This window comes from Mauremys reevesii, linkage group 10 (assembly GCF_016161935.1).
Source record: "Mauremys reevesii isolate NIE-2019 linkage group 10, ASM1616193v1, whole genome shotgun sequence".
Taxonomy (NCBI): Eukaryota; Metazoa; Chordata; order Testudines; family Geoemydidae; genus Mauremys; species Mauremys reevesii.
Window position 1 is genome coordinate 20,169,659 of NC_052632.1, and position 26,256 is coordinate 20,195,914.

The 26,256-nt window shown below is 40.0% G+C and overlaps 2 protein-coding genes across 8 annotated transcripts in view; one reads left to right on the plus strand and one right to left on the minus strand.

Moving 5' to 3' along the window:
* MYEF2 (myelin expression factor 2) lies at positions 1-25,843 on the plus strand. 6 transcript variants are annotated; one of them, XM_039491752.1, is made up of 19 exons: positions 22-142; positions 279-315; positions 4,265-4,494; positions 5,688-5,740; positions 6,981-6,988; positions 7,127-7,220; positions 8,114-8,305; positions 9,132-9,285; positions 10,282-10,331; positions 10,421-10,484; positions 10,653-10,754; positions 11,975-12,025; positions 12,103-12,174; positions 12,247-12,342; positions 12,502-12,603; positions 19,163-19,234; positions 21,412-21,617; positions 21,699-21,750; positions 25,037-25,843. In XM_039491752.1, the coding sequence occupies exons 1-19, from the start codon at positions 22-24 to the stop codon at positions 25,198-25,200; spliced, it is 1,920 nt and encodes a 639-aa protein (XP_039347686.1). In that variant the 3' UTR covers positions 25,201-25,843. The 6 variants fall into 6 exon arrangements, with proteins under 6 accessions (XP_039347682.1, XP_039347681.1, XP_039347683.1 ...); XM_039491748.1 differs by having other exon boundaries at positions 1-315; positions 12,505-12,603; XM_039491747.1 differs by having other exon boundaries at positions 2-315.
* Positions 25,157-26,256, minus strand: part of SLC24A5 (solute carrier family 24 member 5) — an 11,947-nt gene continuing 10,847 nt past the window's right edge. For both annotated transcript variants that reach the window (XM_039491753.1, XM_039491754.1), the window contains exon 9: positions 25,157-26,209. In XM_039491753.1, coding sequence (XP_039347687.1) covers positions 25,887-26,209 — 323 coding nt within the window. In that variant the 3' untranslated portion in view covers positions 25,157-25,886. The remainder of the gene's footprint in view (positions 26,210-26,256) is intronic.

The following is a 26,256-nucleotide window of genomic DNA, read 5'->3' on the forward strand; positions in this document are numbered from 1 at the left end:
CTCCGGCACAATGGTGTCACTATGGTAACCCAACAGCCCTCTTCGCTCCCCCCCTTCCGGAGTCGTTCTCGCGAGAGCTGGCCGGGCCGGCGCGGAGAGGCCAGGGCGCTCAGGGGCCCTTTCAAACCCAGCGGCTGCGGCGGCACAGGAGGCAGGCAAAGAAATGGCGGAGAACGATAAGCCGGAGGCCGCGGCGCCCCCGGGGGGAGCGGAGGAGGCCTTAGCCGCCCCCGACAACCAGCCTCAGCAGCAGGATGAGGAGGCGGCGGCGGCAACAGCGACCGAGAGCGGCGGCAGCGCCAATGGCGTCAAAATGTGTGTGCGGGGCTGGGCCTGGGCTCCGAGCCGGGGGACAAGCGGGAGGGGGCCAGGCAACGGGGCTACCTGAGCGCGGGGATTCAGCGGGCCGCCTAGGCCGTGAGAGGCAGCCCGTCCTCTCCTTCCCCCCTCCCTCCGCAAGGCTCCTCCCCCATCCAGGAGTGGAGGGGATGGGGCTACCCCGTCCGGGGGAGCCCCCATCACCTGGGAGGGGAAGTAGAGCCCCCCCCCGGTTAGTGTTAGCCCTTGTGGTGTAGCTTGGGGGCGGTGTGTGGAGGAGGGGATAACGAGGAGGTCGGAGGAGGGGGCTAAGAGCAGGGGGAGGGGAGGCTCAGGAGGGCTGCCCTGCGGTGGGGTACTGCGCTAGGGGAGGGTTGCTTCCCCCATCCCATTAGCCTCTTCTTGGGAACATGGAGAGCGTGGCCCTGCGGCAAGGCAGGAGGCAAGGCAATTGCATTATATTGACGATGGCGAGGTTTCTCGGTGTGATCACTGGGAGCAGTGCGCTTCCTTGCATGCTGGTGTGTCTGCTCGCTGAATCCAAGCCTGTGCGTGTAACACAGACAGTAAGTATGTGAGGATTATATGGGTGGGAGTTGATCATTACTCCATGGCAAGCCACAGGTCGCTTTTGAGTAGTGAACCTTTATGCCTTCAAATACCATAACCTATTCTGTTTATACCACGCTTTTCTGGAGACATATTGTAACTTTACATTGCTGCTTTTTTTTTGTGTGTGTCCCTCTATCTGTAAGGCCAGGTTGTCTTAGAACCATGAGTTCTCTTGTGCAGGTGGATAGAGAAAAATCTGTACTTGTAACAATTTTTAAAACCTTTTCAAAATGTATCAGCTTTCCTATAAATTACTGTGGTGCTATTTTAAGATCCAGTAAACCATGACCTGTGAGGTACATATAAGGAATATTATTAGGAAGCTTGGAATTTCAGCTTTCCAATGTAATAAAGCAAATGGATTTTCTAGGGCTGATGGTTCCTGACATCAGACCTTCAAACTGTTACTAGGCAATGATTGAACGTAGGAAGTCTTTGATCTCAAATCAGTACAACTTTCCGCTTCTCATTTTACCCAATTCACACCTGGGAGGAAAGTAATTTGTTACTGACTTCTTTTAATACATGGTGGCTGTTTGAAAGCTGCGTTGACATTTGAAATTTTAAAAGTATGGATTGTGGTAAACACACACACTTGAGGTCAGATTCAAAATAAAAACATAAAAGGGGTGAAGAATGAAGGTATTCTTGACCTTATATGATAGTTGTGTAGATTATATTTTACATACTTTGGGGTAACCTAAGCCAGGTTTTCCTTTGTTGTGTTCACCTGGCTCTAAATGTTCACACTCCTGATTTTTGTGGTTTGTATTATTCTTGGTTTAAGGCCATATGTAGGGCCTTGCATTTTCAAACTGCTGTGCAAACATCAAAATGCAACACAGTGGTAATCACAGTTTTTCATTTTCTTCTGGGAATGTAACAACTGTGGCAGTGACTTAACAAAAAACCTGTTACCATATATTTTTTTGGTGGAGTTGGTTTATTTAGAAAGCAATGCAAGATATGATCCTGGGTATCAGGGTTTCATGTACACATAATCCCCCCCTCTGTTCCCCCTGTAATCATGTACAGAAAGCATTGTGTTAATTTTAATGTGTGTCAAAAGACAAATTTCAGTCTGTTTAAATTCTCCTGTAACCAGATAGTGCTTATGTGAAAGTGGACTCCAATCCTGCAATTACTTATGCACCTACTTAACTTTACTATGTTGAGTAATAGGACTACTCAAGATAGTAAAGTTAAAAATTTGCATCTGTGTTTGCAGGATCAGGCATTTAGTTGTGGAACATCCTACACTGCCACTTTGTACCCACCTACTGGTTTGTAGGGATGCTTATGAACAGAACCAATAGAAGTTCCTAGAATAACTTTTTCAACACAGTACAGTGAATAACTAGAATTCTGAGCTGTAAGTATTTTGTTAACTTTCATATCATGAGAAATCATGTGCATATTACAATTTATAATCATTTTTTTCTATGGGTTCTTTATACATAAGCTTGAAAGATTTATCTTTTTATTTATTTTGTTTTTAAGGTTTATTTTCTGCACAATTTGGATTTAAATGTTTGCCTCAGTTTGTTTCCTACAGATGCAGTCTTCTAGTTAAAATTTTATTACTAGTAATATCTGGAATCAGAAAATAAAAATCAGTTGTTTCTTGGTCTTATTTAAGCATTATGCAGTAAATGCTAACAATAAATGCTGTTGATTGTAATCAAAGTTTAGAATCATATTATTGTTCCTACTCAGCTGTGGCCCCAGCACATGTCGATGCATACTACATTGGGTCCATCTAACTATCAAGTGATTGACCACAGAATGAACAAACAAAAAATCCCTTTACGTAAAATTGATTAATAATGAAAATTCTTGCTGTTTTGGGGATCTGGGTCAAGAAGTCAAGTATAACAATAAAAGTTTGTTAGCTGCTCTACAGACAAGTATGAAGACAAAATCCCTGGCCTTAATTAGCTAATTTATAACTGATGTCCCTGTATTGCTTAATTTCATTACTGTACTGGAATTCTGTACTGATTGACTTTTTCTGACTGAATGGACTCCTCACTAAAGTGAGATAGGGAAGTTCATAGCTCTTAAAGTTGTCATTTCAGTTGGTCTCCAGACCACAAAGGTAATGCTGCTTTGAATCCCATTTAGAAGGTTTTCTTTGTAGTCAGGGAAGAAACTATTTAAAGTGATAGCTCATATTTTACAGAAAACATTGCCTCTCCTTCCAGAATGTACAGAAGTTCTGCATCTATGGATTTCTGTATTCCTTATGAATGCTCAGGTGATGAGATTATTTCAAAGAGATTGTTTTGCTATATATAAAATATGAAAATACCTACATATGCTTGTTTTTTTGATATAATCTCTTTGGATATAATAGCTTTTTTTGGATATAAACTTTGCAATAATCTCTCAACTAACTTGATTTATTACATATTTTGGCTACAAAGCCCATTTCACACCAGTGCTTTCTAATTCTAAGAAAAGTAATTGCTTCAGATTCATGCTCTGAATTCCTAAAATGGAGTTTGGCATTGTGGGTGGATAATAAATGGGACCACACTGTAGAACTTTTCATTTACTTAGCACAACAGTAATAAATTGACTATTGCACACTCAGGATATGCAGGTTGATTACATTTGAAGGTGTAGTTTTCATGAAGAGAATCTTAGTTCTTAATTTCATAATTCTTCAATAAACACAAACCAAACAGTCCAGCGATGTACTGTATTTATAGAACTGAAATATGTATTTTAGGTCATTTCAGCTACATACTGAAAGTGTCAGAATTTTGTGTCAAATTTTAGGTCCTGCAAGCCTGTTGAAACAAATACAGCTTGTGAGGCATTCTGAAGATACTGTTTTGCTCATGTAATAAGTTAAGCAAGAGGATTCCAAATCCTTTTCTGCAATCTTGTAACACTTAAATATGAGAGGAATATTGCGTAATTGCAACTGATGTCTTATGCAAAGACCTTTCAGTACACTATTTAAAACTCCTAAGTCTCAAGGCTTGTAATAACTAGGATGATATATCTCAGTTACACACGTTTTTAAAAATCAGTTTCTTTATAACACCACCTTGCTGGAACTTAACAGGCATAGTACAGAAGTACAACTTAACTAGACTTCCTTACTGTGATTACAATGGAACACTTCTTATTGTTGCCAAATAAAAGTGTGTTCATGAAATGAGACTGTTTAAAATGAAATAATTCTTAAATATCTTGGGAACTAGGGAGTTCTGAATGGTAGTTGCAAAGCTGATAGCATGCAAAATGTGGGATTTGCCCTATTTAATGTAGAATTGTACCATTAATTCAAGGCAAAACTAATCTCTCTCTCTTGAAAATATAGGGATAATGATGAGGCAGCAAAGGAAGAGAAAGCACCTGTGAAGGAAAAGTATGTTCCAAAACCGAAGGCAATTCCATCTCTTGGAAACAAGAATAGATTCCATCCCTATTCAAAGGACAAGAATTCAGGCACTGGAGAAAAGAAGACTATTAACCGTAACAGAGTTTTCATTAGCAACATCCCATATGACATGAAATGGCAAGCTATTAAAGATCTTATGAGAGAAAAAGGTAACTCACTCCTGATAACCCACTTCATATAGGAAGGGGAGGAACTTAAAATATTTTTGTCCTTTGAGCCACACAGATTTGACTTGCATTTTTTTTATTTTTTTCTGGCCTTTACTTGATACATCTATCTTACCCCCCACTCTTTCATTTGAGACAACTGCATCGCAGGGTAGTATGGGAAAATGAAGTGTTTACAATCTTGCCATTTTAGTGTGACAGTAGAGAGCCAACAGCATATGCATGCCCTCATGACTTTTTAAAGAGATTGTGTTTTGTCTAGTTGAAGTCTTTGTAGATTTTTAAAGGGCTATTGTATTTAAGCAATACACTTAGTGTGTATTTCAAAAGATGTTTTGTATTTCCTTGGTGGAATCTGGCTGTGGAATTAACTTTGTCTGCATTGTCACTACTGCCATGACTGACTGACTGGAGATCTATATTAAAAGTGTGTTACTGCTGTTGCAGTTTTGATAGAGTAATCTGGATACCCCAAATGTTTTACTCTGGACAGTTTTGGGGGGAAAATAACTCTAATAAGAATTCTGTAAAAAGTTAGATCTGTTATTTTTCTTGAAACTATCGATTCTTTAAAAGTAATGCAAAGCACACTTGGCTTCTAGGCTGTTAAATAATGCCAAAAACTTTTTGTAACTTTGCTTGGTGTATCTGTTGTAAGGTGACATGACTATTTGATTGGTTTTATTCACCGAAACTTTAGAAAGTGTGTGGCTTGCTGTGAAATATTTGACTTGTAAATTTGGTTATTATATTGAAGGCAAACTCTTATGATTGAAGACATTCAGGTAGAAAGTCACCTTAAAACAGCTGTTGTGAGTAGGATGACAAATGTCACTGAAAAGTGCTAATGTTGATGTTCTAATCTGATAGGTTAAGGGACCAAGTGTGTATCTGAATTTGTTCACCAACTATATCATACTGGCCAAAATATGATCTGTAGTATGAATTAGGTTAAATATAGTTGTTTGTATAGCTCTTGAGAATGTGGCTGCTGCATATTTCTGAAAATTAGCTAAATTATATAGCCATTGACAGGAGGTATGTTGGTCTGGTTTTGATTGTTGGTGAATAATAGGTGCTTCTCTGTAGAGTTGTGCACAGGGGCACAGTAAAGCAAGATATTGGTGTTTAAATGCATTGTCTCTTGGTATTTTCCCTTTGTATGTCTTATGTAGTTGGTGAGGTTACATACGTGGAGCTGTTTAAGGATGCTGAAGGAAAATCAAGGGTAAGTGCCGTGGGCAACAATCTGCTAGAGGTTTAAAAGTTCCTCAGCAGTTTTATTTTTGTATAATACCTGTACCAGTTTTTGGAAAGTAAGTTTCATTTTTATTTTATGATAGATTTGAGGCTTCTGTATTAGAATCAGTCTGACACTTTCATGTAAATCAAACTAGCTGGCTGTAAGGGACGAGTTATTTTATAAAGTCAACAAATGGCATTTACTTAATTCTCCTAAGGTAATACTTTTCAGCCAACACTTTAATTTAGGATTTTTGTTGTGTTCTAGATCTGTTTTATGTAAAGGACTTAAAAACAAACAAACTACTGAATTGACAAATTTTGCAAGTGTAATATTTTTGAGACCAGTAAGTATAAAAATGTATAGAATATACTGTTTGAAGAATCTAATTTGAAGAGTTTACAGGACTAGTGCTCTGAACACTTTGGATTACTGAATTTGCCTGTTTTTTAAACTGAATGTAAGGAGGTGGTTGGCAGCCAAGAGAATGCCAGCAATGAGACACTTAGTGAAGAATGTTAAAGCTCCTTTGTCTTTTTTCAGTCAAAAGTTTGAACTATAATAGATTTGAACCTGCTGTATGAACTGAGAAATGCAGGTTTGATTCTAACTAAGCAAGAATAATTGTTGTAAATGATTTCCCTAACGTTTGTAAAACAAAATGGTGTGTTTTCAGTTTAATCTCTATATTACTGCTCACTTAAAGCAGTCCTAAACTAGTTGCTTTATTAAATGGGTTTTGGTGCAGTCGATAATTTACTTTCATGAAAAGTAACGTAACTTTTTTTTAAACGTAATTCAGAAAGGTACACAAAATCCGTGTATACTATACGTATGTGGAATTTAATTTTGTACTCAAATTTTGTACTGAGTGTTCTGATCACATTCTTTTAACTGTCCTTACATCGATCTGTGTGGCATTTTTCTATAGTCCAATTCTGGTTTGGCTCAAAGAGAATAAAATAGAGTTTAGAATATTGTCTTTGCTTTTTAATTGTAATATCCACTGTAGTATGTTTGTTCAAAAGACCCTAGGTGAAATTAAATTTCACCTATCAGTTAAATTTCAACTCCAGAATTTATAAACACATGCTTTTTACTAACAGTTATTTAACAGTAATATGGAATATTAAAATACTTTATTAGTTATGTTTATTGACTCACTCCTCTTTTTTTTTTCTTTTCCTCCTTAACATGTGTTCACAAATCTTCATCATTGATTTAGGGATGTGGGTAAGTTTTGTTTTTTGTTTGTTTGTTTTTGTTTTTTTTGTGTTTGTGCGTGTGTAAAGACACTACTGTACAAATACTCTGCTAGCTTTTTAAAATTAACTTTACTTTAATACTCTAAATATTTTGTTCCTTCTTAAGTGTGGTTGAATTCAAAGATGAAGAATTCGTAAAGAAAGCATTAGAAACTATGAACAAATATGACCTTAGTGGAAGACCCCTGAACATTAAAGAGGTATGAATGTTACTTTGTTTTAGCTTGAATTGATTAAATCTTTTCTAGGAACACTTGAAGTGGCTTTACACTAACATTAGGTGGTCTATTAGTTATACATATCTTCTACTTTCGATAGTGGAGAGGCCTCTTATGTTTCCTTAGCCAGCCAGGGGCCTGTTTGGTCCCTTGGCATTGTGCCTTCTGTGAGCTAATGTGACAAAATCATGATATGTCCTAAAGACTGTAGTATGCCAAAATAAACAAATGCCTTTTTTTAAATGGTAGATACCTCCTAACTTCCTACCACTTCCCTCTTTTATCCCAGGCTATTACTTTCAGTTTTTATACTTTTATCAAAATATGACTTTTAACTCTAGTCTGCCAGTCAGATTGTTCTGACTATTTTGTAGTGGGACGGGGGTGGAAATAGGGTGATTGTGCAAATTGAGATCTCAAATAAGTATCAAAATTCTCAATGTAATATATAGTCTTGGGTCCTATAATAGTTCTTTGGAATGTTCTGTTACATTTGTAATCATGGAATTAACAAATAATTCAATGAACTTTATTTTATTAACTCAGTTGGAAGAAGGTACTAGACTGACAGCCCATTAGATTGAAATCTTTTCTACTTGTCCATAGGCTAGGTACAGCATGTGAAGTGGCAGTGCACGCTTCCTCCACAAGTGCTTTGCCAATATGCCTCAACCCTCATCTGAAAGGACCCACCTCTAGAGGTGAGGGAATTAGGTCTCCATGCTAATTAAGTGCTTGATCCCTCTGCTGATGCTGACAAGGATATTAGTTGATTTTGATGGATTTTTACGGAATTTTAAAATAGTACTCTTTTTGTTCAACTGTCAATCCTGCTGTTGATGAATGTGTTAGCTTTACTTTTAAATGTGTTCTAGGATCCTGATGGTGAACATGCTCGCAGGGCATTGCAGCGTGTGGGAGGACCATTCCCAGGAGGACATGGACCTGATATGGCACCTGGATTGATGAATTTACCCCCTTCAATTCTCAATAATCCAAACATTCCTCCTGAGATTATTAGTAATTTGCAGGCTGGCAGGCTTGGGTCCACTATTTTTGTTGCTAATGTAAGTTTAAACACATATTTAAAAATTTTAATGTCTATCTTAAAAAATCCTTATGTTCAGTAGTACCAATCTCTGTGAATTACACAAGAGCATCCACTTACTCTCTTCACTTTAAAAGGAAATGCATATGAATTAATTTTAAGGTCTGGTATTTCTTTCCTGAAACTGAAGAGAGAGCGCATGCATGTGTCCAGATTGGGGTGTAAAAATGAAATAAGTTAAATGAATTTTAAGGAGCAGCAGACTACTACTAGTACATCTCTTTGAAGGTCTCACTCTGCTGTAGTCCTTTCTTGCAATTTTTTAAAATAGTATTTACAGATAGGTTTATTTCCAGTAAATAACTTGGCTTTTCTTTACAACTGTGTACTTGTTAGTTGGCAAGTGTATTTGTTATGTGTATCCACCTTGTGCAGAGAATCTTGCCAGTTACTTTGCATTAATACAAACTCTATTTTACAGTATTGTTTCAATGCGATCATTTATTCTGATTCTCTTACTAGCTCAGAATTTGCACAAATTTAAGAAATACTGGAACTAGTTTCCTGTTTCTCTTTAAGTGCCAGTTTGAATTTAAGAGAATGTACTTGATTTCCCTTCCTAATCAGCATGTTAAAAGTTGAGGAGGTGGAGGAACGCATACAGAAGTGACATAAATTCATCACATTTAAAGAGATTTGACTTGTTAGACTCATTGTGGTGGACATGTGCTATAAAAATATATTGTTTTTAAGAGTTTAAAAAGTTACTATGCTGTAAAATGTCTTCTAAATTATTTAATGAGAAGAGATAAATGTATTGGAATTGTGTAATTTTGTATATTCAGCTTGACTTTAAAGTTGGCTGGAAAAAACTAAAGGAGGTGTTCAGCATTGCTGGAACTGTAAAACGTGCAGATATCAAAGAAGACAAGGATGGCAAGAGTCGAGGAATGGGAACAGTCACTTTTGAACAAGCAATTGAAGCAGTTCAGGCAATATGTATCCTTATTTTTTGAGAATTAGTTATCTGGTTAAAGGAGCAATTTGTTAAATGTGGATTCAGTTTGTGTTTGATTTTTAAAGCTACGCTATATCCATTTGCATTGTAGCTGGTTTATGTGCTTGCTAAACTTCAGTTTCTGTGTACATGAAGACCTTGAATGCACTTCACAAAACAGCTTAGGCACCTAAACTCCAGAATGAGGCACGTAAATCCCTATGCGTGGCGCCACTGAAGTCCACGCAACTCCTTCTAGGTTTTAGACCTTGGGGCATGTCCAATTCTACTCTAGGTGTCCAGGTGCCTAAGTCCCAGAGCAATTCATGAACCAGGGGAAGATAGGAATTTGTTGGTTTGTGTGGCTTTTGGGAGCCTCCGGGTGCATGCACCAGATTGGGTCCAATTCAAAATCCAGGTGGTGGTGGTGCCTACATTATAACTGTTAGCTCAGTGGTTAGAGCACTCTGCTGGGATGTGTAATTGCAGGTACAATTCTCATCTCTCCCACCACCCCTTTGGGAGAGAGGGTTTGAACAGAAAGTGCTCTAACCCCTGAGCTATGGGATATTCTGATGTGGGGCTTCCTCAACTTCTCTTGTTGAAGCCATTCTGTAGTGGATAAATGATGAAAGAGTGGAGCAGGGGGACTGTACCAGGTTCTGCGACTTCTGAGGTGGGTGCTCTAACCACTGGAATTCAGAAACATTCTCTTGCCCAGTGACTGTTCAAATGTAGATAAACACTTAAATAATCATTGGGCCGGAGAGAGAGGGTGACTCTGCAGTCCAGTAGTTAAGGTTGAAAAAGGAGCTGATTTGTTCAGTGATTGTCTATAACTGTCATTCTAACTAGCTGATCTCCTTGATTGGAGAAGGGGGGAGGAAACCACTAAGAAAGGTGAGGGAGGTGGGTAAGCTAAATCATAAAAATGAGTCTTTAAAACTAGTTAGACTGCCTTCAGTAGTCAGATCAAACTTCTTTGACTTGGTCTTCAGCTATGTTCAATGGACAGTTCCTGTTCGATAGACCCATGCATGTAAAAATGGTGAGTTGTCTGCCCGTCCCCTTGTACCTTAGTTTTAGCTAAGCTAAAATGTAGTGAAATCCCTCCTAATAATACTCATTTCACAACAGGATGACAAATCAATTCCTCATGAAGACTTCCGTGTGGTGGAGAACAAGACGCCACAGTTACCTCGTGAGTATGGGCTATAATGTTTCTTACTCCTTGAACTTCATATATTATGATCTGCAGTCTGGAACTGTGTGATGTCTGCACCAGGAGGCATGAATGACGTTTGTAGGGTCTCATTGTGGTAACAGAAATCCTGACTCCTGATGGTGATACTTACTGTGGTTTTCAAAGGTGGCCTTGGAGGTATTGGGATGGGACTTGGACCAGGAGGACAGCCCATCAGTGCAACCCAATTGAGCATGGGTGGTGGAATGGGGAGTATGGGTCCAGGAGGTGAGGATACTTTTATTTCTTTTCTCTATAATGTTAATGGTTCTTGGTCTTGCCTCAGGAAAAATTGTCTGCTCTAACAAAGTAAACCTTGAATTGTGTGAATTTGATTAATTGACTTACATAAATTATTCCTAGGGGAATTCTGCACAATACAGTATTTGCGCAAAATTAATGTTCTATGCAGAATTTCCTTTTAACCCCACGGAAATAGGCTGCAGAGGTGCTGATGGCCACTTGGGGCCACTGGACCCAGCAGAGCCCAGCTTGCAAATAGAACACAATCCAAGGGGGAGCGGGAGGGAGTTGAAGGGTTCCTGGCAGCTGCAGTTCCCGGCATGCCCTGGAGCAGGGGTGGCCAACTTGAGCCTGAGAAGGAGCCAGAATTTGGCAATATACATTGCCAAAGAGCTACAGTAATATGTCAGCAGCTCCCTCCCCCACTCCCAACGCCTCCCACCCACTGGCAGCTCTGCCAATCCCTCTTCCTCCCGATCACCTGTTTCGTGGTGTGCAGGAAGCTCTGGGGGTGGAGGGCACAGCAGGCTCAGGGGAGGGGCTGGGAAGGGGTGGAGTGGGGGCAGGGCCTGTGGCAGAGCCAGGGGTTGAGCAGTGAGCAACTCCCGGCACATTAGAAGTTGTTGCCTATAGCTCCAGCCCTGGAGTCAGTGCCTATACAAGGAGCTGCATATTACCTTCTGAAGAGCCGCATGTGGCTCTGGAGCCACAGGTTGGTCACCCCTGCCCTGGAGGAAGGAGGCGGCATGCAGGAAACTCTGTACAATCCCAGGACCCAGCATCAAGCTGTTTCTCCCTCTGGATCCCTGGGCTCTGGGCGGATAGGGGACATGAGTGTCTGAGGTGGAGCTGGGCCCTGGAGGGAGTGTGGGGGTGTCTGGCCCTGAGGCAGGGCTTGGGGAGAGGGGCAGAGAAACACAACTGGGTTGTTGTAAGGGTTTCTTTAACTCTCTACTCCTGGGGGAATTTTTTTTTGTCTGTATTGTTACAGACATAATTGCTGACAGTATTTTGAAATTAATTACCCAAATAATTGAAATTGGTGTGATTATATAGTGGTGTTTTGATAAAATATGCAGATTTTTAAAATATTGTGTACAGAATTATTAATTTTTTGGTACAGAATTCCCACAGGAGTAATAATATAGAAATAGAGAGAGAGCTTTTTCTGTGTTCTAAACTATTTGTATAACTTTTGGTTGAAGGTATGGGAATGGATGGCCCAGGCTTTGGAGGAATGAACAGAATGGGAGGAGGTATATGTATTTTTTTATTTCTTTTCTGTTAATGTCTTTAAAATATCATATAGAAAACATTTTTCCTTATTGCATAGGTATCGGTGGATTTGGTGGAATGGAAGGAATGACTAACATGGGAGGATTTGGTGGCGTCAGCAGAATGGGAGGTGAGTGAACTCCTCTCTCTCTCTCTCTTCTCTTAATCAATTATTGTTATTAAAACTCTTTTCTTTACATAGGGATGGGGAGTGTAGATGACTTCAGAGGAAATATTGGCAGTGGAATGAGTGGGGGCATAGGAACCGGCATGGGAGGCATGGCAACTGGCATGGGAGGTAAGTTAGCAAACTTAAATGTGAGCTCTTCAGATTTGTGCTTTAAACTATTTCCCTTTACATGAGCAAACATGAAATACATTTTCAACATAAGATGTACATAAATTACGTATCAGAAAATCTATTGTAACTTCTGCTTGTTTGTTGGTATATTCTCAGCAGAAATGTTTCGTGGTGGAATGGGAGGAAGTATGGACAGAGATTTTGGTCGGAGTGACATGGCAATGAACCGGGGCTTTGGAGATTCATTTGGAAGAATGGGTATGGTAACTCTGTCAAACTTGAGTTCTTCCTGAGCAATCACATTTCTTATTTCTTTTGACAAGTAAAACAACTAGTAAATCGATATGCTCTTCATCTTCAACCTCAGTCTCCAAAAAGCATTTGGAGTGTTTTGGTGCTGCAATGAGGATAAAATTTAGATCTTTACATAGATGGAAGTATGGTGGCCCTGTCCAAAAACAATTTTTTTTTTAAATGAGAGAGTGTTTAAAGAGAATATTTTAAGTTAACACAGCTAGTAACTTTGAGTATTTGAAGAACTGAAATTCTAGGACAACTTTCTGGAAACTACATACCAGCTGTTCAAATATTTGTCTTGCAATTTCTGTGGCCTTGTCTCATTAGTGCACACTAGACAGGTTGTCCTTCCTGTTTATGTAAATTGGATAGGAGGCATCCAATAGAAACAGTGAAATTTTACCATCTTTGTCTCCTCCCCTTCCTTGTACAGGCCCAGTCTGCTTCCTTTCTTTTTTTGATGCAAGTCATACTCCTGGGGGAATTCTGCACCAAAAAAATAAAAATTCTGAGCACAGTATTTTAAAATTCTGAATTTTATTTGTCAAAATCACACTACATAATCACAGCAGTTTATTTTTTGGTAATTTATTTTAAAATACCTGTGAGCAAGTATGTCTGTAACAATACAGACACACACACAAATTCCCCCAGGAGTAGAGAGTTAAAGAAACCCACATGACAACCCAGTTCCTGTTTCTCTGCCCCTTTTCCCCTCTCCCAGAGCCCAGCTGGGGGGAGCAGACACCCGCAACCCCTTCCCCCTCCCCCCCCAAGCCAGCCACTGTGCTCCCCCAGCCAGTATACCCCTTCCCCCCATCCCATACCCCCCACCCCCAGAGCCCAGCCAAGCTCCTGCCTCTCCCTCCCCCAGGGCATGCTGGGAACTATAGCTGCCAGGAATCCTCTAGCTCCCTCCCCCACCCCTCGGCATTGTCTTCTAGGTGTGAGCTGGGCTCTGCTGGGTCCAGCAACCACTAGTTGTGGTCCTCAGCCCTGCAGTCCATTTCTGTGGGGCAAGGAAATTCTGCGTGCATGTTAATTTCTGAAAAATTCAGCATTGCACAGTGGCGCAGAACATCCCCAAGAGTAAAGACAGCTCAGGAGGTTGTGCTGATATTTTTCTCAACTTTTAGGTCACCATGTCCTGTGCAAGGATGTTGCACTTTTTTGACTGAGTAGGTTTCACTACTCTCTTGGCTTCACTTGCTCATTTAGGACAAAAAGTATTCTGCAGAAGTAGAGTCTAGGTTGACCAGAAGTTCAAGGATGAGCCTGGATTCTGCCTAAATGTAGCTATTTACTGCCTTCCTTTTATGGTGGACATGCTAAAGAGATTGACTTTCTTTTCTGGTAACTCCACTCTGCAAAGGTGAAGAATAGCATGAGGTTGACTCATAAAATCCTTCATGATATATGGATGCCTCAGTGGAAGAGGCAGAGGGGACTAGTTTAGGTTGCCACCATAAAGTCTGCTTGTAAAACAGTTTTTCCCTGAAGGAGATTCAGGCATGATTACCAATTTTAATTAGAAAATCCCCATTTAGACAGGTGCTTAAGTCAAATTAGCGAACCATTATTTACACAAGTCAGTCTGGAAGCGCTGCTTCTTCCGGCCTCTGAATGGCTTCTACTCTTCATACATTCTCTGTTTAGGGTGGGGCATCTTCAAGGATTGGGTCCACATCACAGAAGATCAGTGGGTCCTCTTGACTATCTTGAATTTCTGAGTTGCCTCCCTGTCTCACAAGATGATTCAGTCTTTTCTTCAGGGGCGGAAAAGAAGATTCTTCGCAAATCATTCTTTGCACAATCGGGTTAATTTGCCCCTTTCCAAAAGACATTAGATTTTCTGCTATCTGTTTTAGACTATTTCCCATCTTTTAAGATGACAGGAAATCTTTGCCCCATCTTGGATTTAAAGTGGCTGAACAGTTCCTTGGAAGTTAAGACATTCAAAATAGAATATATTTAGGTTGATATAGTGGCTTCTGTGTATTTGTAGACCAAATTTCACAGTTGAAAGTACAAACTTAGCTCTGACTGCAGATGTCTTACACCAGGGGAAGGCAACCTATGGCATGCGTGCCAAAGGCAGCACATGAGCTGATTTTCAGTGGCACTCACACTGCCTGGGTCCTGACCACCAGTCCGGAGGACTCTGCATTTTAATTTAATTTTAAATGAAGCTTCTTAAACATTTTAAAAATCTTATGTACTTTACATACAACAATAGTTTAGTTATATATTATAGACTTATAGAAAGAGACCTTCTAAAAACATTAAAATGTATTACTGGCACGCGAAACTTTAAATTAGAGTGAATAAATGAAGACTCGGCACACCACTTCCGAAAGGTTGCAGACCCCTGTTTTATACGAATATCAGATTTTTTTTTTCCTGTGTATTGATGATGCATATTGGTCTTGCAGAGGCTCGTATTAAGTCTGTGCATTTTAATACTGTTGTGAGGAATTGGATGTGGGAGTTCTGCATGCAATAGATGGGAGCAGGTTTCAGCCAAGTAGAGTGCAAAACAGCAGGGCTCTGCCATATACTTGCATTCTCTGGTGCTGCTGTAACAGAACAAGACAGTACATACTGAAAGGTGAAAGTGTCCTGGGTTGATTTGTATCTACAAAGTCTATATCCCTGCTTCCTGTGGTCATTACTGTTTAGGGATCACTGAGCAGGATAGCAGTGTCAAGAATGGAAGTAATTGGAAGATACCAGATATCTGCTTCTCTTAATTGTATTTTGGCATTGCCTTTGTATTTAGTGAGAACTTGACAGAATCCCAGAGGACCTATAACTTTTTTCCTTTTGCTAGCAAAACTATTATGACTTTACATCATAACTATTGGTTTATGCTGTGTTTAGCTGAGGAAGACTCTACTGTCCTCCTATCCCAATATCTAGGCGGCTGCCTTCTTACTTAAGGAAAATGGGCCACTGGTGCATCGAAGAGGGTCTTCAAAGCTTTAATGCACCCAAGAGACTGTGTTGGCCATTTTAAGGGGTATTGTTTGAAGTAAAAGGCTCTCCCTTCTTCCTTGCCTACAATATCAAGGAAACTTATGAATCTAGAACAAGATCTATGAAATCATCTACCTAGATGACTAGCTTATTTATAAGTTTGTGTATTAATGGCTGTGGCCAGAGTGGAGATGTTCTTGAGTCTAGGCCTCTTCATTAATGAGACGTGCTTGTCAGACGCTTTCTTGCTCCTAACAAATGCTTGGAGACTAGTATTCCCTTCAGAGAATCACTTTGAGGATAAAATCTGATTGCCCAATTAGCATGGTAGATTTCTCCAGCAATCTGAGCTCTGCTGATGTTGTTTGACCTTACTGTATCCTGCTGGGATTTAGTACCCTGGTTTCAAACTCTGCTGCAAACAGTTCCTTATCATGGAGGACACTTTCAATCAAAGCAATAAGTATGAAATAGTCTTTCCCCTATACGTCACAAAATGTGTTGCAGTGTGATGCAACAATGAAAAGGATGCCCCTGCAGGACCCGAACACAAGCTTTTTGGGTTTGGGTATCCGGTCTAAGCATCCATCTGACCCAAGGAAATATTGTACTTCAGAGAGAGCGCTTTTGATGCCCACCCGCTGGAGCACTGAAAAGCTCAGCTTGCATTGAACAAGCTCAGTACTCTAGCCAGAATCAGCACGTTATTCTGAGGTCAGGTAACACTGGTGTGGCAAAGGGGGAAACACTGTTCCTCTGAGAGACCATCCTTCTACTCAGGTTTGCAGAGAACAATCATCTTTCCGTTTGAACTGCTGAGCTAACCAGTCTGTCATCAGGTTCATTATGCAGAAAATATATCCACCCTGGGGAACAGTTTCAGAAATTGGGTATTCAGAGTGTGTGCAGTCTGGGCAAGTCAGTCACTGACTTTCTGTGGCAAAAAACACCAGACCAGATAAACAAAAAACCCCAGAATGTGAAAGGTTCTCCAGCAGATAAAGTAGCATGGGCAACATGAAGTTTTCAGTGTTCTTCCTTCTAGCCCATACCATGCTCACTCTTGTTTTCTTTCATGTGAAGGGTAATAAAATCAAGCAAGACAGAGCCAAGATTGTGCTGATAGTTCTGGGGTGAGCAAGTCATCAGTTTGTGGGCATACATTGGATGGTATTAGAACCACACCCATTTGTCTTCTCATATCAGGATCTATTGTCACAGTGACGCTGCCTTTGTCACAGTCTAGCAGATCTAGGTTTATCAGAGAGAGTTCTGTCTATTCTCTTCTCCATGAAAATGACCATACTGGGTCAGACCAATGGTCCACTTAGCTCAGTTTCCTGTCTTCCAACAGTGGCTGGTGCAGGGTGCTTCAGAGGGAATGAACATAATAGGGCAGTTTGAGTGATCTGTGCCCTATGGTCTAGTCCCAGCTATTGTCAGTCAGAGGTTTAGGGACATTGAGAGCATGGGGTTGCATCCTTGATCATCTTGGCTAATAGCCGTTGACAGACCTATTCTCCATGAATTTATCTGATTCTTTTTTAACCCATTTATATCTTTGGCCTTTACAGCACCCTCTGGCAACAAGTTCTACAGATTGACTGTGGGTTGTATGAAGTACTTCCTTAAGTTAGTTTTAAACTTGCTGCCTCTTAATTTCATTTGCTGTGACCGCAGGTTCATGTATTATGTGAAGGGGTAAATAACACTTTCTTCTTCACTTTCTCCAAACCATTCATGATTTTATAGACCTCTATCATATTCCTGTTCAGTCATCTCTTTTTCCAAGATGACTGGTCCCCGTCTTTTTAATCTCTCCTCATATTGAAGCTGTTCCATATCCCTAATCATTTTTGTTGCCCTTCTCTGTGCTTTTTCCAATTTAAAATTTTTTTTCTTTTTTTCTTTTTTGAGATGGGTGACCAGAACTGCATGCAGTATTCAAGGTGTGGGCATTCCATGGATTTATATAGTGGCTATATGATATTTTCTGTTTCTTGTTTTTCCCTTTTCTAATGATTCCTCACACTATTAGCTTTTTTGAGTGCTGCTTCACATTGAGCAGATGTTTTCAGAAATCTGCCCACGATGACTCCAAGATCTTTCTTGAGTGGTAACAGCTAATTTAGAACCCATCATTTTGTATGTATAGTTGGGATTGTTTTCCAATGTGCATTACTTTGCATTTATCAACACTGAATTTCATCTGCCATTTTGTTGCTCAGTCACCTAGTTTTTGTGAGATCCCTTTGTAGCGCTTTGCAGCCTTGGACTTAACTATCCTGAGTAAGTTCGTATCATCTGCAAATTTTGCCACTTCACTATTCTCACTCTTTACCCCTTTTTCCAGATTATTTATGAATATGTTGAACAGAACTGGTCCCGGTATGGATCCTTGTGGGACCCCACTATTTACCTCTGTCCATTGTGAAAATTGACTCTTTATTCTTACCCTTTGTTTCCTAGATTTTAACCAGTTAGTGATCCATGACAGGACCTTCCCTTTTATCCCATGACTCCTTACTTTGCTTAAGAGCCTTTGGTGAAGGACCTTATCAAAGGCTTTCTGAAAGTCCAAGTACACTATTTCCACTGGATCACCCTTGTCCACATGCTTATTTTGACATCCTCAAAGAATTCTAATAGAATGGTGAGGTATTATTTCTCTCAACAAAAGCCTCAGTGACTCTTCCCCAATATATCGTGCTCATTTGTGTCTGATAATTCAGTTCTTTACTATTATAGTTTCAACCACTTCGCCTCGTACTGAGATTTACTCCAGAAAGAAGGGCAATTTAGCTGCTTACAACAGAATCTGGACAGGGACAGTAGGGGTAGTGCTATGGTAACCTCTACCAAAGCCATCATGAGAGAGTTATAGAATGGTGGGATTAAAGTTCTTTTCCCTTGCTGCCTCAGTCTTGCAGCTCTTAGGAGTTTAATGAATTTGGTGTGTCTTTTCTTCCACATCCCTAGCACTGTTCCTAAAAGCATGTTCTCTCCTCTGACCCACATAGCCTTCCCAGTGGAATCTTTACTTGAGTGTTTAATAAGCAGCTCCTTTGAATTGTTTTGCATCTTTTGGAAGAGAAGCAAAAGCTTCAAGTAATTCTCCTGGTATTGGTACATCAGTTGGGAGTGGGAATGACAGAAGACCTTTTCACCCTATATTTTTCACAATAAGGTGGTCCTGTTAGCCTTGCTTTGGTGTTCTTGCAGGATCATTTTTCTTTATTCCATCTATCTTGCTGTAATGGCAATTTGTCCGTACAAAAGAATTTTTTCCTAGAAAGAGGCTTTGGAAAGCATCTTAAAACTTGTAAAAAGAGCTCAGGACTAGGGGCTATCAAAGTCACTGATTTAGAGGCTTCCCATCCAGCTTGCATAATAAAGTACCAACCCATCTAATCTACACAAGTGAAACCAGTCCACAGAGAAGAATCATAAGGTAAGAATGTCTTGTGTAGTTTTAAATGTTAACTAGTGTACTTGCTAATATGTCTGGCTTTGTTAACTTGATTTTTTTTCTATCCTTGTTTAGGTGGTGCAATGGTTGGTGGTTTTGCAGGAGGAATGGGTGCTTCTAGCATGGGCCCAGTAGGATCTGGAATGAGTAGGTTGATTTGGTTTCAATAGAATGTAAATGATCAATGTATAGATGTAGCAGAAGATTTTTTTGAAAATAATTAACTTGTTCTAGTGCAATACTTTCAGTGGCAGGAAAATATTCATGTATCAGACCCAGGTTGTGATTGTAATTCTAATTGTTTTTGGAGGAGCTCTTTTGCTAGAGATGCTTTCCTTATATATAGGGCCTTACTAAATTCAGAGACTGTGAAATCAGGCCTCCCCCCGTGAAATCTAGCTATTGGAGGGGAGCAGCAGGGCTGAGAGCACCCCAACTGGGGGCTCCTACTGTTCACTGATCTCCAGCTGCTGGTCTGCTGGGCTGGGGAGGGATGGGGCTTCGTCTTCCCCTGCATGACCACTCTGAGGGGAGATCAGACCCATCTCTGGGGTACCCGGAGGTGGGTCTGATATCTCTCCTCCCCCTGGCCATGCAGTGGAAGAGAAAATCCTGTCCCTCCACAGCCTGGCCCTGACTAGTAGCTAGGAGCCTCCGGCTGGGGCACTCCCAGCATTACGGGGGAGATCAGACCCACCTCCAGGAACCTCCCCTGGCTGCAGGAAGCTTTATGGCAATCCTGCGACCTTACACCCCACCATGATGCCCTTTTGGGTTGGGTCCCCCACAATTACAACACATTGAAATTCCAGATGCAAACATCTGAAAATGTGAAATTGACCAATTAAAAAAACCCTCTGGCTGTGAAACTTACCAAAATGGACCAAGAATTTAGTAGGGCCCTATTTATATATAAACATGGAGTTTCCTCCTCATTCACTACATCCTTTCTAACTCTTAATCTGGTGTTGGAATTTGTCAAACTTCTTAGTATGTTAAGTATTTTTGACGAAAGGAGCAGCATTCTGGTAAGCTTTTTGCTAGAAGAAAGGTAGGGTGAGTTATTTGTAGGAATCCTACAACTCTGATTTTTCAATACTGTAATTTTTGCAGTAAGTAAAGCATGCTAGAAACCATCGTTTGTGGTCTAGAATTTCAGATATAATACAGTTAACTTTTTGTGTAAAGGCAGCATTCATAGTCAGTAGGCATGACACCTTCACATTGGGATAGTTGAAAGACAGTAATGCCTTGCCATTGGCTATTTTGGGTGGCATATTAGGAAATCCACTTCCTTGATACTCAAGACATGTGGATGAAGTTGAAGCTCCTGCCTTACCTGAATTTTAATTGTGGATTCATAAAATATTCAATAGGATATTTATCTGAGTGCCAGTAGTTTCACACACATGACACAAACTAATGTGCTTTAAAATAGCATTTAATGTTGGAAAGTCCAGGCTTCTGATATCAAGTAGTGGCTATTAATGCCAATCCAGTTTAATATCCAAAGAACCCTTCCTTTAGAAGATGATGCCATCAGGTAGGTAAAAGTGTGTGTATCTGCATTCAGGAAAACTGATGTATTTTTATTTTGCCTTCCTGGATTATAATGCTCGAATTATCCATGTTCTAAAATGTCTAAAAAATTTTCATTTAATCTTCTTGGTCCACTGTATGACTTAGTGAAATTTGAAAATCATTGAACTTTCAATTCCTGTGAGGTTTGTGATGTTACTCATTGGAATGTTTTTTATAGATACAGTTCTAGTCCATCAACACTTCTGTATCTGCTACTTGGTATCTTATTGTACAGTACTGATATTTTGATAATTCAGAAATGTTCAAATAAAAACATCAATTTTAGTAACTTGCAAAGAATGTAGTAACTGTGATCAGGCTAACATGCTAATATTTGAATCTGCTAGGAGCTTATATGAAATATGACAGACTTCATTATGCTCTGTACTAGACCAGGTTTCTTACCTAAAATGATTGCATTTTCCTTACATAAGAGATCTAATTAGTTAAAGCAGCAAGGAGTCCTGTGGCACCTTATAGACTAACAGACGTACTGGAGCATGAGCTTTCGTGGGTGAATACTCATTTTGTCGGATGCATGTACATGCTCCAATATGTCTGTTAGTCTATAAGGTGCCACAGGACACTCTGTCGCTTTTACAGATCCAGACTAACATGGCTACCCCTCTGATACTAATTAGTTAAGTTCACTTACAGTACAGCTATAACTTGCATTTAATTTAATATCATGAAGTAAACTTATTTTTATTTCCTGAACATCTTTTCTTCCTCTCTCTGCCTAGGTGGTGGAATGGGTGGTATGAATAGTATGACTGGAGGAATGGGGATGGGGATGGATCGGATGAGCTCCAGTTTTGATCGAATGGGACCAGCTATGGGAGCTGGCCTTGACAGGAACATTGATATGGACCGAGGATTTGTGGCTGGCCCGATGGGAAGTGGTGTGAGAGAGAGAGGTTCTAAAGGCAACCAGATATTTGTCAGAAATGTAAGCATGTGAATTCAAACGGCCACCTATTTTTTTCCACTGGGTGTCTATATATATTATTAATACCTGTTTTCATTCTAGCTTCCATTTGACTTGACCTGGCAGAAGCTAAAAGAGAAATTCAGTCAATGTGGTAAGTATATGGAAGGTTGCAAATGTTGTTGTCCTGCATAAGCCATAAAGTAAGAGCTTAACAAATGTTCAGTCTACAGGGACAGTGGGATGTAGTTATTGCCTAGACAAAATGTTAAATAGCCTGAAGAGTAGTCTGGCCAGCCTTATCCTGCACACATACTTTAATTTCTAGGAAAACTACTGCACTAAATTTACTCTTGCGACTTTAGATGTGTCTTACAGCTGGAGGCAGATTGTTTTTGTTCAGCTAGATGGGCCTGGTCTGTGTATTATCTGAGGGCTGTGGCTTATTAAAAGGAATAAAAGCATTCTTGCTATATTGTTTGGCTTTGTGTATGGAAGATGTGCAGGATTGCTGTGGATATTCAACATAGCATTGATTTATGCAGGTAATTCAGAAAGCCTTTATGGCCCTATTGCTAAAAATGCATGAATCATGGGGCTTAGATGTAAGAACAAACAACTTGTTTCCCCCTTTGAAAACTCACTTTCTGAACTCAGAACCTAATTGGCTTTTTTTACTTTGCGGGGGGAGAGGGGCAGAAGAAATAATTATCAGATGGCAGTGCTATGCTGAGATGTTGAATAGACCATCAAACATTTGTGCTCTACAAATTTGATAGCAAATGTACATAGGTTTTGTCCAAGCAAATGAAGTTGCAGGTATTCCTGCTTTTGACTTAATGCGAAGATGTTCATTGCTGGGATGTTATGGGTACATCTACACAGCAAAAAACAACACGAAAAACCTGTGGTAGTGAATCTCAGAGCCCATGTCAACTGACTTGGGCTGGCACTACAGGGCTAAAAATGGCAGAGTAGACACTCCCGCTTGGGCCCTGAAACCTAGGAGGGGTATGGGAACCTCAGGGTCTGGGGTCCAGCTTGAGTGGAAACATCTACACTGCTGTTTTTAGCCCTGTAGTGCAAGCCCGAGTCAGTTGACCCAGATTTTGAGACTTGCTGCTACAGGGGATGTGTGGTTTTTTTTTCCCTCCCTGTGTTTATGCTACTTGGCAGGAGTGCATAAGATAGTAAACTATTTTCCAGTCTCTTGTGGCTATTTTTGTACCTAAACTTTCTTCCTCTTGGCTATCTTCAAGTTTTACTGTTGTGCCTAGAACACATAGTTATGGATAAGAGCTCCATTGTATTTGGCATAGTACAAACACAAAACAAAAGATGGTCCCTGCCCCAAACAGTAGTAACCATTTTTTTGCATTTGCGCTAATCTTAATAGCTGCCTTCTTTTCATGTGTAACCTTGATAATGTTGCATCTTAAAATTAAAAGAATTTTGTGAACATTAGAAGAATGTGGAATTAAAATGTGGAAAAATCTTTACAAGCCATTCTGCAGGTATTAGTATAAAGGAGAAGTAGGGAGGGGAACTAAGGAGAAGTATGAAAACAGAATCTCTGTTTAAGGGTTGTCCAAATACAGTTTTTTGTACTGCTTTAGCTATATCAGTTTCTAAACCAATAATACTGGTAGTGTAGATGTAGTTATACAGTTATAAAGGTGCTTTTATCAGAGTAGTTTTTATCCATAAATTTACAGAAATAAGCTATACTGAAAAGCATTTTAGCCTGTGCCCACAGTATCCCTGTTTCTAAACAACGCAATTTCTGTTCAGGTTTAACTAGATGAGCCCTAGAAATGCATCTGCTTTTCTTTAACATTCTTCACAGCAGCTAATGTAGTAATTGTTGAATGATTTTAAGAAAAGAATGATTAGTACAAATCAGAAAAATCTGTACATCATGCAAATATCATTTAGAGACAGATATTCTCTGTAGTCCCTTAATGTTTCATCATTCTGAGAAAAGTGAGTCTTGTATTATGAGTCTCTTAAAAATGAGGCCTATATTTTAGAGAGGTTTGCCTACTTCTGGGGGCTTGGCTGTACAGTGAAACCCTGCTATAACGCGATGTTTGGGGTCCAAAAAATTCCATTGCGATAAATGCAGGGTTGTGGTATAGCGGGGTTTCAAGCCGGTCAGTTTAAGTCAGTGGTCCCCAACACGGTGCATTGATGTATGCCGCCCAGTGCCCAGCAGGGGAGAGAAGCTGTGGCCCTGCGCCTGCTGGGGACAGAACTCCGAGGCTGCGGATGCTGGTGTTCTCTGTCCCCAGCAGGCGCGGGGCCGCGGCTCCTCTCCGGCTTCAAGAGGAGCTGCGGCAGGCGCGGGGCCGTGGCTCCTCTCCGGCTTCAAGAGGAGCTGTGGCCTGCGCCTGCCGGGAACAGAGAGCACCGGTGCCCGCAGCCCTGGAGTTCTCTGTCCCCGGCAGGTGCGGGGCCGCAGCTTCTCTCCCCTGCTGGGCACTAGGCGGGGGCACATCAATGTCCCGGCAGGCGCCATGGCGTTGGGGATCACTGGTATTAGGCCTTAAAGGGGAGCCAACTTATGATCGCGTTGTATGCAATTTCGCATTATGGTGGGGCGCGTTATTGTGAGGTTTGACTGTATTAGCATGATGCAGCTAAAAGGATAGCTCATTATGAAATGTCTTTCTTAAAACACCCAGTTAATGACTAGTTTTCTGTCTTGAGTGCTTTTTTAAATCTTGCGTCTTCTAAAGAAGTGTATTGAGGATAAAGGAATGTCCATCCATGAAAAGTCATCTAATTCTTATTTCAGTAATCACTCCAGTAACAGAACTTCCACCCCATTTGATCTGTACAATGATTGTTTTACTGTAACATGCACCTCTTAAGTAATCACTATGTGATTGCTAGCATCTTTAAACTGCCTGATAGCTCAAATTGTGGCTGAAAGGGCCTCAAAACTGGTCTTATTTTAATAGGATTCTTCTGTTTGTGCAACTGAGCTCAATTAATTCAAGCAAAGGCATGTTTAATTCTATACTGGTATGAGACAAGGACTGTTGCTATTTGTGTAGACCAGGGAGTTTTCATACTCTGATTCTTGTCCGCTGTATTGACACTTATGTTTCCTTTCAAGAAGTAAACACTACCTGAATGTATTGGAATAGCAACTCCTTGTTTTATTTATTTATTTATTTATTTATTCAATAAAAATGTAATTAACACCTCAGATTGACCCAAAGATTCAATCTGCTGTAAGATGGATGCAAGCCTTACACTTGGTTAGCCCATTTGATGGTAGCATGTTTTTAAATTGTATTTTAACATCTAAGCTTAGATGCCTCCTAAAATCTTTGTTTTTTTAAATGCCTTTCTACCTCAATCTGCCATTGGATCTCTAACTAGGTAGTGCAATGTAGCCTTTATAGTAACTGCTGTTTAACTTATTTATTCAGGTCATGTAATGTTTGCTGAAATAAAAATGGAGAATGGAAAATCAAAAGGCTGTGGAACAGTCAGGTTTGACTCACCAGAATCTGCTGAAAAAGCCTGTAGAATAATGAACGGCATAAAAATCAATGGCAGAGAAATTGATGTACGCTTGGATCGCAATGCATAATTTAAAACTGTGTTCAGGAACATTCCTATGTCTGTTTAGCTTCTATATCCTAGTAAGTCATTTTTAGTAACATTGTATGCTTACAAAAGCAGTAAAAACAAACTTTTAAATCCCACCAGCCTTTAACAGTATAGTGTTTAATATACTGTGATTCTTGTTAACTAAATCTTACTATGTTTGGTTTTTAAGGACAGTTTGCCCGATTTTCAGAGGTACTGAACACCTGCAGTCCCCTTAAAGACAGTGGAAGCTGTGGATGCTTGGCACCTCTGGAAAATTAGGCCAAGTGTCTCTAGTCATTCAGTTTAAATGAATGGTTATACTGTTTTTAATAAAATAAGCCATTTTCTCTGTTCTCAAGATTGCATAGTGGGATTTGTTTAGTGTTTCAGATTTCCCCCAGCTCGTATCAACATTGTAATGTAAAAAAATTAGATGTCCCTTCCAGAATTTTGGTTTTATATATGCATTGTAGTCACACTGTAATTCTTGACTCTAAAAGAAAGGGCTCCAATTAGGCTGTGATGTTGTTTTATTTTTAAGATTACTTTTATGCCATGATTTAGAACTTCTGTAAATAAGTTTTAGAGCCCAAAGGGAGTTTTGGATTTTTTTATTTGACTAAATGAAGAAATTGATCCTCTCTCATTGTTTTGTGTCTTCCTCAGTACAGTCACTGGCTAAAACTAGCCGCCACAGACCTTTACAGGATTGTTCCCTATGATCCCAAGTTCATATAAAATTGACACTATAACAAATGCTAAGTACATTACTAGACAGATTGCTCCCAGTTTTTTATCTAACTTCCAGCCATTCAGGTGAACTGCCAGAAAAATAAAAATAATGGAACAAATGAGAGAAACAGCTGTGTAAGTCAAACCACTGCTATTCACTTCCACAGGTGCTGATGTATCTATGAAGGCAGTTTTTATAAACCAAGGTAATCCCAAACACAGCATATCGAATACATTGGATCCTACAATGTTAGACATAGCCATATCTCCTTTTCCTGCAAAACAAAAAACACCAAGGGTTCACTTACTTTTATTGTACTGT